The 13,027-nt window shown below is 36.3% G+C and overlaps 1 protein-coding gene across 4 annotated transcripts in view; it reads right to left on the minus strand.

Moving 5' to 3' along the window:
• The window catches only part of myo16 (myosin XVI), a 110,558-nt gene that overhangs the window by 76,857 nt on the left and 20,674 nt on the right, over positions 1–13,027 (minus strand). For all 4 annotated transcript variants that reach the window (XR_002753052.1, XM_023336919.1, XM_023336920.1 and 1 more), the window contains exon 2: positions 5,853–6,113. Coding sequence is in view for 3 of the 4 variants with exons in the window: in XM_014468415.2 (XP_014323901.1) it covers positions 5,853–6,113 (261 nt within the window). In the remaining variant the exon portion in view is untranslated. The remainder of the gene's footprint in view (positions 1–5,852; positions 6,114–13,027) is intronic.

Here is a 13,027-nt window from a genome sequence, read left to right on the forward strand (position 1 = left end):
TAGATACAGTTAATTAGAGTGCTTAGATTAAACTGGAATCAGCTAAAATCAATATCAGCAAGTTAATCCTTTACAACAGTTGAGACTGAAAATCAACCACAAAACTCTGATTTATCCATATCTACAATAACCTTCTGTGGTACAAGGATACTGCATTTAAGCATCACAATGTTACCTTGACAGCAAAAAGGCAACGGCTTGACTCACTATATCAGTTCTGGGAACCAAGGAGGATCAAAGGTAAAAGGATTTAAAGCACAAAGACAAAAAGAGAACACCAAGCAAAGTCTTCTAATTTTGCTGCTGATAGCATCTAGATAACTTATTTGCTCAAGTTAAACATGTAGCTAATAATATAAAGCAAGCTGCATTTCTCTCAGCAACATTTATTGAAATTTAACCCTTTCATGTCAGGTGATTTTTGGCTTTACTCAAGACAAAAGCCTTATTCAACACTTTAGTCTTGAGTATGGGTTTTGCGTATGCGTAGACATGTAAGCTAGCTGTTACTTTGAGGAAATCTGTTTGGAAACATGAAATGTGTTTCCATGGTAACCAACACTTCTAGTTATAAAAAGTAATTTCAGGGTCAAGTTGATAAAAATGTAATTTGGTCAGAAAAAAGAGTGACTCTGAATTGGGGAGAAAAACTTGAGACTTAACTTGGAAAAAATTACTTCTCTGTTACTGTACGAGTGAAGGGACTATTGCAATGCAATAAAATATATAATGATGTTATACTGGCTCAGTTTTCCTATAAATATAGACATCTTTAATCCCAGAATGATGGTGATCTGAGAATTACCACTGTTTCCCACAGCCATTTATTTTTGCTTCCTCCTTCAACCCTTCTTTCAGTTTTTCCATGTGCAGAGATCAGACGAAGCTGAGAGACTAACTGATAAATAAAACACTGTTAAATATCTGGGGGTTCACACTTCAGTCCACAACATCACAGCTTTGCAGACTTCATTTCCTCAAAAACACTTCTGCATTGCACATTTGATACAATGGGAGCTGAAGTCCACAGAATATTTCTTTTAAAATATACAAAATATTTCATGAGAAAAAAATAAAACTCTTCACATGGCAGTTCAATTTACTGTAATCTGCTAACTATTTTTGATAACAGAAAAAAATAATTTCCATCCTTACATCCTGTTTGTTTTTACCTTTAACAAAATAACAGCCACATATCACTGCAGATATGATTTGATGCACACTGTGCTCCTAATTCGGGCATAATGTGTCACAATCTATTAACTTTGTTTAATACTGTGTGTGCTTTTTCATGCTATTGCAAAAAGAAAACCCATACCATAAATATATATTTAGCTGCACTTAAATATATTGCTCATTGTAAAGACAGACAGGAAAAGGGTTATTAATGCAGGGAGTTGGGCGCAGTACCACCAACAATACCTCCATTTGCTTTGCTCTTCACAAGAGGATAGAAATGCTTATGGCTGAAAAGCAAAGGTGATATATCTTACCAGTGGGGAAATATCTGAGTATGAAGCTCAGACAAATGTCAAATGGAAAGATATTAAATTCCACTGTGTGAGCCTTATGAGCTTCTTTCTTCTCTGTTCATTGATTTGTAAGCTGTTGTCACATTGTTTCCTATCGTTTTGAAAAAGTGTTTGCTAAGTGGTGCATATTATGAACACTTCCTTAATGTATGAAGGTCTTTTCCTTTACCGTTGAAACAGAGGGCAGAGAGATGGATATTCCAGATAAGACTTGTTAAAAGTTATTTAACAAAGCTTAAACTGATTATTTTATATTTAAAAATTGACACATTTCTGACAATACAGCACAAAAACATGCAGAAACCATCATAGTTTGTTGAATAAGTTAATAACTTTGTAGCAAGAAGTGAGATTAAATAGACTTTAGCTGCACTACATGGACAATAAGAAAACTTGTAAAAGTACTTTAACTGAGGCTACCCTAATTATAAGAGTTAATTAATTATTAACTCCCAGAATAGTATTTATCTTAATTATTCAGTTAAAGTCAGACTTAAACACTGAGTGCAAGTGGATACAAAAGCTGCTGTTGCTTCACTCAGATTTCTGTGGGTATATATCTGACTTTGATGCAGCTAAAAGACTAATTTGGGAAAACCAATTTCACCAAACGTCAAATTTCAGCTGAGACAATACTTGTATGTGATAGATAGCAATGAAAGGAGATGAGGTTTGCAATGTTCCAATCCAGGCAAAAAGTGAGATATTATTTTTCATCCTAACACTGTAATGATCTCCCTCAGCTGATGCCTCCTTTAGGCTCTACTTTTTAGATTTGACTTTCCCCACTCCTCATTCCACTTTTTCTTATCACATCTCTCTGTATCTTACTTCCTGTACGACAAAAACGATTAGAGAAAAAAAATTATGTGAATAACCCTGTTTGGTTTGGTAATGCTTTAAATTGTTCAATCAAGAAAAATATTCAGATCCAACCCAAATATTTATGAAGGACTTACTGCACATTTGTATGATAATGTACATGATTTACTTTTGGGAATAAGCATGTTAATGAATACTTTCAAAAACGTAAGAAACTAACAAAAATATAATATGCTTGATTATTATTCAAGATTCAGTAGGTATTGAGGATATTTAGCAGATAAATAAAGACAAAAATCATGTTTTTTGTGGATGTTAATTTGAAAACAAAGGTATCACTCCTCCAATTTGCTCACTCTGCCAGCAACATGCTGTGTCCCTCTGAGAAGTCATTTCTTATAAGGATAAGTGTTACAGGTTCAAAACCCAATAAAAAAAAATTTATGTTTAAATTCATGTTTATTCTTTTGGTTCCTCTATGTTTATCTTAGTGTTCTGATGAAATGGTTCACACTGAAATTATAACATGATGGACTAATAATGGATTATTACAGTGATATTTCAATAAACATAACTAGAAAAACTTTAAAGGGATATAAAAGAAAGAAGACATAGATTTAATAAACACTACATACTTTAATTTATCCTCTTTAGCTATACATTGATGTAACTTTTGAGTTACATCAATGTATAGGTAACTTTTGAGTTACCCACCAACTTACTTCTATTTTGTTTTGATAATAACTCCAGTCCTAAAGGGAGCAACACACTTTTCCAAGATTCTGTCCCTAATGTTTCTACTGCAAGTCCACCGTTCACCTTGAACTCAAAGAAAAGTTCAGATAACAATCATATTGAGTGGCAAATGGTACTAGACCAGTACCAACATGATGCCTGGGCAACCAGGCGGAGGGTTAGCAGATTCATGTTGAGCCAAGAAACCTGTTACCAGTCTGGTCAATGCTACAGCACACCAGCTGCTCACAGAGAGCCCAGTTGAAACCCATAGACAGGCAGCCAGGGTGAAGAGATTAACACACTGACCTGCAAAGAGTCCTGGTGAGACACAGATATGTCCCGACAGCTGGGTAAATGACTGGCAACCAGCGTCATAAACAAAAGAAAGGCAGTGAACTTGGACAGAAATCAATGCCTCACAGAGTGGAGCGTGAAGTCCCATTGAATTTCACAAGTTTATTGACAAAATAATCTCATAAAACAGTGTTGAGAGTGTTTTTAACAGCGAGCTGCATTGTAGCAAGCATGAGATGGAGGAAGAATTAATAGATTGTCAGAGAAAAACTTGTAAAGTCTTGTTACCGTAGCAATAGATAAATGAACAAATGAGCTCTCCCCACCAGAGTTGGGCACCTCGCTCTGCTCTTTTCTTCTGTCGTAAACAACTAAGAGTAAAAGCTGCTGCACAAAGTGGAGATGCAGCAATTCAGGCCTTTAGTTTTTGTTGAGCTCTGACCTGCTTATTCAGATTCAGGCTGACACACATATAAACTCATTAGCGTAATTTTAGCTTTAACTCCACAACTAAATGTGACAAACACTGACTATAAAATAACACAAAAAAAACCCCTACAGATTTCTTGATAAAATTATTAGTTTTTAATCCAACAGAAAATGAGCTGATTACAAGATTATCCCCATTTATGAATCAAAGCACATCTTTGTAACCTTATTTGATTCTTACCAAACTGATAACAAAATTTCACCAAGACACACTGAATTAATGGATTTACAGATGGAAAAAATGAGAGTAGGCTCCATTTCCCTGACTTCCTATTAAAATCTTCGAATAAGAATTTAACTGGAAAAAATGGAAAAAATGCTAAATTAACTGTACAAATTACAGCTGCTTGATTTACGTTCATGCCAACCAGAATAAAGCAACAGAAGGACTGTTACATGTTATCTTGATAACTTTACTTTTATGTGTAAAGACTGCATGATTTGCAGAACAGATTAGTACAGCAGAAATAAAGAAAATGAGATTGTTTTATCTGCAAAGCCGTTCCTCAAAATCACCTTCTCCTATCAACATCACAAATCCTCCCTGCTCAGGTACTTTTGTCCTTGAGGACAGTTTGAACAAGGATAAAAGCTTCTTTCTGCTTTCCTCAGTTGAGTGGGCAGCTTCCAGCTGAACAAATTGGCCGAGCTGCAGTGAGCAGCTCTGTTTTGGCTCACAACTCCTGCATTAGTGTTGCCCGAGTCAGATGTAGTTTGTCACTCATTTGTCAACATGTGCCCTCCTGCTTTCTAAACACTAGCAAGCATGCACATTCCTAAATACGAACAGTACCTTGAAACAGTTTTAAGGTCTTTTGGGCCTCTTCTCATTTTGGTACAGTACAATTATAATTTATTGGCATTATTAATGTTACACCAGCAAAACGTAGGGCTAAATAGAAAAATTAAAGAAAAAGGAAACATTATTTTTCAAATTTTTCTAGTAGAAACTTTAAAAGTGTTGGATGGATATGTATTAATCCCCCTGAATCACAATTCAGCAGCAAGTCTTTAAGAGTATAGCATCGCAAAATAGCTCCAGCTCAGTTATGTGGGATGGAGAGCCTTGTTTTAGTCTTGTGGTTTTCAACAGTATTTGGTTGTGGAGCTAATACATTGGGATATTAATATAGGTTGTTGTCTGGCTGGGAGGTGAACCCCAGTTTCACTCTAAAGCACTTAACTATATTAATCCATCAACTCTGACCATCCATCCTTTCCATACATAATGGAGGCCCCACACTATTTTTGTGTCACTGTCATGTTTTACAATGGAGATGTCATGTTCAGGGTAATCTGAAATTTAACCCAAAAGGTTGAATGTTAAAAAATACTTATAGTGCTTTTTTCAATAATAACTTTTGTCTTGCACTTCTTCATAAAAGACCAGATTCTCTTCTTGCCTGTCCTATCATTTTAGGTAGTAGACCATGCATACTATTTCCATTTTTGGATAATAATTTGAAAAGTAATCTGTGAAATATTCAAGGCTTAATATTTTATAACATAACACCAATTTAAACTTTTCTTTCTTTACTGGTCTCTTGTGGTCTTCTTGATGCTATCACTAATGCTCTTGATGTAGGTCTATCACATAATTCTAACAAAATACATTTAAGTCTGTAGTTGTAATGTGATAAAATGTGGAAATGATGTACTTGTATAGCGCTTTATCCTCTCCAAAGAACTCTAGACTTCTTTATATTACATTCAGTCATTCAGAAACTGATGGTGGTGAGCTATATATGACAGAAACGAGGCTGGAATGCACCGGCAGCACCAGGCCCTCCAACCACCACCAGATGTCAAGGTAGATGAAGTGTCTTGTCCAAGGACACAACTGAGACAGTTTCACAACAACTCAAACTGGTGCCAGGTTTCGAATCTGCAACCCACCGGTTACAAAACAAACTCCACTGTCGCCCGGTATTCAAGAGGTATCAATACTGAGGCACTGTACCACTCAGACACACACACCTTCTTTGTCATCATGGCGGATGATGGCATCTTGAATGACATCAGATTGCCTGAAGCGGATGCGGTACTTCCTGGATGGGGCTCGAACTTTGACTCCACCTTGCTGCCGCTGTAGGTTATTTTCCCTCTCGTAATATGCCCTTATTTGGTCACAGCGCATTCTTCTGACCAGCCGCTGGCGCTGGCCAATCGGGAGAGACTCCAGCAGACACTGGTCTATCTCCATGTTCTGACGAAAAACGTTACATAGCTGGAAACAACCTAATGAGAAAAAAAGAGAAAAGAGAGAAAGTAAGGGTATTGTTTAGGCATTGAACATGATAGATGTTGATGAAACTGTTAATATTTTCTAAGGCTGAAACAATTTCTCGAATGATTCGAGTACCTCGATTGTCAATATTCCTCGAGGAAAATTTATCTGCCTCGAAGAATCGTTAAATTACATTTTATGTAGCGCACAGTATTCCGGCCAGAACATTATTTGTGGTGGGCAGCGCTCTCACCTCTGCCTATGAGTTGTTGTGAAGTGCTATCAGCATGGTGTTGAGTTGTGTGGCGTTTTGTCAGGGTTTGGTGGAGAAATAAGGATTGTTGAACTTTAGGGTGTGTTGGTTGGACTACGACAGCTTTTGTGGCGTCGGAATAGGGTTGTCACGGTTTTGGAGCGAACGGTAGGAATGGTGCTGAGAGACACAGAGAGAGAGATCCGATTCCTCGGATAATCTAAAATTATTCTATAGAGCACTCGATTACTAAAATATTCTTTTACAACAGCCCTAGTATTTTTTAAGGAATATTTTTAAATCAACTCTATTCACAAGCTTTATTAACGAAGAAATAAGAAAGGTCAGTCATATGAAAGCACCTCTATCCAACATGTTAACAGTTTGACAGGGAGCCAATGACAGAAAGCTTGTTTGAGATGAAACACTGTGAGGATCACCTCTAGGAAGCGCTGTACATCTGCGTTATTGTTTAGGTGTTCAAATATCAGGCTCAGCAGGTGGCCGGTTATGTGTGGGTAACCACTTAGCATATTTACTGTGAAAGATATTTGCTGTCTGTTTGGCCTGAGATGGGTTGAGTGAGGCATTTCAGTGTTTTATGGTTTGTTTTCTCCAATCCCAACAGTGTTATGAGTTATGATTCTACTGACTGTGCATAATCTCCCTGTCGCTCAGTGAAACAGATCACATTATGAGCAGCTGGTGAGACTGTTATGCCTGAATCATTAGTAGGTATAGCAGGTGGGCTAAGAGTGAGATGACAATAAAAGTTTTTGGAAATACTGGAGGAACATGGATATATTGGAGAAAAAACTTTACTGAACTAATTGGCAAAAAAAACCTGTTTATGGATACTAATTAGACATCACAATAAACACTGACAGGTGGAGCAAAAAACATTGAAGAGAAACCTAGCAGAGTCTACATTATAAAGCAAGAAATAACTTCCTCGATAATGTGCTGAGACCAAAAAATTGGTCAGTAAAAAACATTAAACAATGGTGACATGAGGAAAATAGTCAAATTAATTTCTAGCACACGCTCACAGACTTGTGCTGGTTTGAAATTCACAGACTGATAACCTTTCATAAAAGTGCAGTGGTTTCAAGAGATCAGCATTAAAACATTTAAAACAACATTGCATGAGATGGTCTATATTGATTTTATTGAAATCACCTTGCCAGGAAGCTTATAGTTTGCTGACTGCAGCTTTATAACCCCTGTATTTTTATAAGAGTGGAGGTGTTGCTCATTTAATCTCCATGCAATGACTGTCAGTGTTTTGGGGGCTGAAAATATTTCCAAATAGATAAAATCTGTTTTTCTTGTAAGGAAGGTTAAAGTGGAGAAGCCTACTTTCAGCCAACTGACTCAAAATGTGCAGACGTTTTAAGGGTTAGGATTACCCAACACTGCTGCTGCTGACAGTCCTTTACGAACTCTGATGAATCAAAGCAGGGAATGGATTGAGGAACTCTCTTGTATCTAACTCTCACTCCACCGAGATGGCTTGGTCTACAGCTACAAACTTACAGCTAAAAGATCTGCTACTTGACAGCTGGACGACAGAAACCACAGCAGCAAAATGAGAGCTTAATATTAGACAGGTGGTCATACTGCTATGTTTCATCAGTGTATACACAGGGTGCCAGCTGCAGCTCATAACCCAACTGGTTTGACAAATTCAGGTCAGAGCCAGCCCAGAGGACAGGGAAAATATGTGAATGAAGACGTCTTTGCAGAGACACAGCATGTCATGTTTTCTTTGTGACTCACCAAGTTGCCCGACTTCACCCTGTTATTGCTATATCTTATTCTTTTTTCCATAAAACTCTCTCTCCTGCTTCTTTATTCCTGAACCTTATTATGCTTCACTCCTTGGAGCATTTTAGTCTCTTCACTGTCTGTGTCTGAGAACGCACTAACTATTTTCTATTCTCTCTCTCTTTCAGCCTGCTCATCGGTCAAAGGTTTGGAATCTGGGGCATTTTTGAAGCACAGCATGTTGTCCAACCACATGTGTTTGTTTCCCACTACTGCATCATCTTTTCATATGGCCCTGTTGTGCAACATTCTTGGTATTGTGTCTGTCGCAAACTTTTAATTTAAGTCTAGTCTAATTTAAGAGATGAGAGTCATTTTAAATATTTGTTTTATTATGACTAATTTTTTTAGTTTATCAGTGTCCCTCATAAATTATAAAAAGTTAGACAAGATCAATTCAACTTTTTAGAAAAATTAACTCGTAAAATATGTCATTCAGGTGTTTATTTGTACTGAAAAATTATAAGAAGCAGTGTTACTGTAACTTTATTTAGTGAGTTCACTGTGACACCTGATCATTATTCTACGGTGCATTTCCCATTAGTCCAGTTGATATTTGATACTCTTTTGTGTACTTGCATTAATAGAAATGGTACCATTTACTGACAACTTCCATAGATATTAAAGTAAAACATTAGAGCAAATTAAAATATGTCCCCAAAAGTCCTCAAACAGATGTGAGTGTACTGTTGCTCCTTTGTATACACGGCACACATCGTGCAGCTGTTCTTTTACATTCATAAAAACTGAAGAGTGTTTTGTGGAGATCTTTATCAGGCCATCTTCACTGACAAAAGGACTGGCTTTCCATGTGCCTTTTTCTTTTTTGATAAGCATCTACATATTGATTCAAACACCTGCCCTCTCAACCCTAGTACACACACTCACACACACACACGCCCACGCACACATCTCCCAGACAATACATCAGTGCCATCTGGTCTGCTTAGACTGTGAAAAAAAAGCTGTTTTGTATTCAGGCACCAAACAGAAGGGTGTGTAAGAAGGTAAAGCTTATTATTTCACTGCTTATGCCAGATTATTTAACTGTATAATTTTAACTGTAACTCAGTTTGTCACTCAGAGCATACACAAATACACACACATAGTGCAAAATCTTAAAAACAGCACTTTCTAACCGTGCTTCTTTTTCCATTCATTGTAAAGCCATTTGCATCAGTTCGACAATTTTTCACTCACAATACATCTATTTTAGATCCTTTCAGTAGTTCTATAGTCTGTATCAATGACAGATATAAATCTTTAATTACAATAATAAAATCTTCACTTAAACAATCCAATGAATCAACAGCAGAAGAGTTCTTCATAGACAGTGGATGAACTACAAAAAGTATCACAATTCATAGCTAACGTTTTGGTGTGGAAACCATAAGTTTACAAGAGATTCAAGATAAAGCAAGAGGCATAGTAGGATAGTGTACAAAATCCTGGAATAATACAATATTTTTGTGATGCAGAATAACAGTAAATTATTTAAAAATGTTCAATCTTTATATTATGCATACGCTGTAAAATTAAACTAAAACACATATTCTAAGGAGAAATTTTAAAAATAAACAGAAGCATCAATAACAGCTGCATACAAGTGCACACTGTTAGACCAGTGGTTTGTTGAAGCAACTTTTGATCCAATTAAAGAATCAGTCTCCTTTAGGGCACACATACAATTAAATATGTTGAATCTGATTAACCGGTAATGAAGTTAATTTTGTTGACATTTGCTCACTTGCATGCTTTGGCTAAAGGCAGGAGAACTTACTTTTATAAATATCACACCTGTCAACAAAAACTGTATGCTTCTCCCAATCTGATGAAAAGACAGAAGACAACGGCAACATTGAAGGAGCTACAGGACCTTAAAAGGCGTAGCATTATGTGTTTTCCAGGCACATAGAGACATTTCATAGCATAATCAAGTATGTTATATTTAGTTGTCAACAAAATGTATATCAAATATGACTTAAAAGAAATTTTACTTCCTAATTTAACACCTTGAAATTGGGCTTCTGTCTAAATAGTCCTGTTAAGGTCCCTATAAGGTGCTGCTAGGTCCAACCAGGCACTTTGGACAGCTAAATAATTGCCATGGGAAATTAAAGGATATCTAAAACATGCATGAAAGAATCAAGGCAAAGCTCCAGGTACGTTTTTGATAAGGGAATACCATTATAACATGATGTAAAGCTCAAAAAAGTCGATTTTATATGATACTGCCCCTTGAAGACAAGTACTTGTAGTGTTTTACGTGTAACAGAAGCCTCTTTCACAAAACATTTCCATCATCAGCCTCCAAAGCTGAGCCAATCTTTGGTCTGCCTCTGGTGTTTTATAAATTACAAATCAGGCCAGAAATATTCAACATGAGCTTTCAAAAACCAAGGAAGCAATGAAACAAAGGTGATAGACAATAAATGAGTTTGTTATTGATATAGTGCATGACACATAATGTGGGTTAAACATCTTCATTTCTAAAAGATTTAACACATCAATGGCATGTCACACACAATTTTTTTTAAAAGTTCAAGTTTCACTACTACTGTAGGATCCACCCATGCTAAAGTCCAATATTCTCTTGTCTTAGCATAGCTTACCTTAATGGAAAAAAACAATGTGTCAACAATGTGCAGCACAAAGGCAGTGTGTAACTGCATCACCAACTCTTCTTTACCCCTGCACCAGTCAGCTGATATGGGTGTTTCTAGGATGCTTTGCAAGCAGGGATGTAACAGCGGTTCACTTCAACTGTTCACCTTAAGAACAGCCTGCTCACTATGAATTACGGTGGAGGAACCATTGTGGTCTAGAGTCACTTTTTTAAAACATGAAATTTTTGGAGGAGGCTGGTATTAGAAGATGTCCTCACCATGCAAGAGATTTGGAGATTTTTTTGCAAGATAATGTCATAAAGTATTTCCAAGCCTACATCTGATGTGCTGACAGACCCCTACTAGAAAGTCAGAATTCTGAAATCGAATCAAAATATGCTTAAAGTATTAGTTTAAAGGTATGTACACTTGTGTAGTGATAGTATTGCATTATTATTTATTCACCCTAACTAGAAAACATTTTGAAATGTATTTGTGAATAAACTATTTAATTACTGATGTAGCAAACCCTGTCAGAGTGGTCTTCAAAGTATGAGTTAGAAAAAAGTGGAAAGTCTACTTAAAGTTCTAAGTAGTATTAAACAGAATCAAAAATATTTCATAAACAGATATTTGCACAAAGATGTAAATGTCTTCTTCAGCAGTTGATATTCTTACATTTGCTCCACAGTGGAAGACATTCTGCGGGAGACTCTCCCAGCCTGAGTTACAAGAGAGGGGGTGTGGGAAGATATCTGCTCCGAGCATAGAGGAGGCAAGATATGATGCAAAAAGCCCTATACGAAAATCCTTGTTTCCTGAACGATGCTGCTTGTAGTTATGCTACAATTTTAACATCGGCAGATCAGACATAGTAACAGTTCTCTCTCAAAGGACGCATTTTGTCACTGAAAGTGGGGGAAAGGTCTTGTGAATATCATAAATATATTTCGTACTATATTTTCAAGAAAATCTCACACTCATACAATAAAATGTATGCTGAAAATAACCTTTAATTAGACTGAAACCAACACCAACAAAGGAGTTGTAAATAGACCAATTCTTGTAATTGGTCTATTTACAGTGGTGCAAAGGTAAGATGTATTGTAAATATTCTAGAACCGATACAAATTCATCACTTCTTTTAATTTTTGTAAAAACAAAAAACAAAAAAAAAACATGTTATATTTGGTTCCTATCACAGTAAGAGTTGGTGCAGGACTAAATCAGTATTGTCAGCCATATGACATGTGAAATAATGTCCTAGTTTCCATCTTATGCTTTATGATAGTATTTTTCTTGATTTAGCTCCCTATGCTGGACTGCATCCTTCACTGTTAGACCCACACAGGGACCATTTATTAAACAGGCCTTTCAAGGATACAGCTACATAATCCTTTAGACTCCCTGCATATAACAAACCACATGTAAGAAGACACATTGGTGCGAATATGACTCATGCACGGCACATTGAGGCAAATTTTAAGGTTATGCAAATGGTTTAGATGATGACAGCATAAGCTAAATTACATTTTTACTAAAGATGTTAATACTAAATGCATGGTTTAAACAGTTTCTTCTGAGCTACAAGATGCAACATTATCTGTCCTGCCAAATTAGTCATGAACTGCTGTATGCAGTGAGAATTAATACTTCCTTTTTGTTTTGTGTACTGTTCACCTAAACATGTTGAATTGTGACCTGTTGGGGTTAATGTCCTGTTTGGACTAATTCAGAACAACAAGTGGCGTGAAATTTCACAATATACTCTAGAACAAAATCTTAAAATTGCATAAGAATTTTTTAATATTGTTTGCACATCACACTGCTGGGTAGTAAGCCGTTTGTTAAAAGAAGAAATTGGTTCAAGAGACAAAGGAGTAGGAAATTCCTTTGCATTTAATTACATTTAATCTCAAAAATCAGTGGGCCTTGACAATTAGCAAAAAACCTCACCAAAATCAGAACTAAAATAACAAAAAGAACTCCACAAATCTTATTGTTCATATAAAAACATTGTTTGAAGTCTGCTTGAAACACGGCCAACAATAAAAAAGTTGTGGTAAAGAATCATCATGGACAATAAAAGTATATCAGTAGCGATGTAGTGGATGAAAGACTTAACTTGAGGTGATCCCCCACTTTAATTTCTGCTCAGGGCTTTGTACATCTGGTAGAGTTTCAATCATGAGTCTGATAGTGGCACAATCCTGCTGTGAGGATGCTTTTCTTCATCAGA

This window comes from Xiphophorus maculatus, chromosome 7 (assembly GCF_002775205.1).
Source record: "Xiphophorus maculatus strain JP 163 A chromosome 7, X_maculatus-5.0-male, whole genome shotgun sequence".
Taxonomy (NCBI): Eukaryota; Metazoa; Chordata; class Actinopteri; order Cyprinodontiformes; family Poeciliidae; genus Xiphophorus; species Xiphophorus maculatus.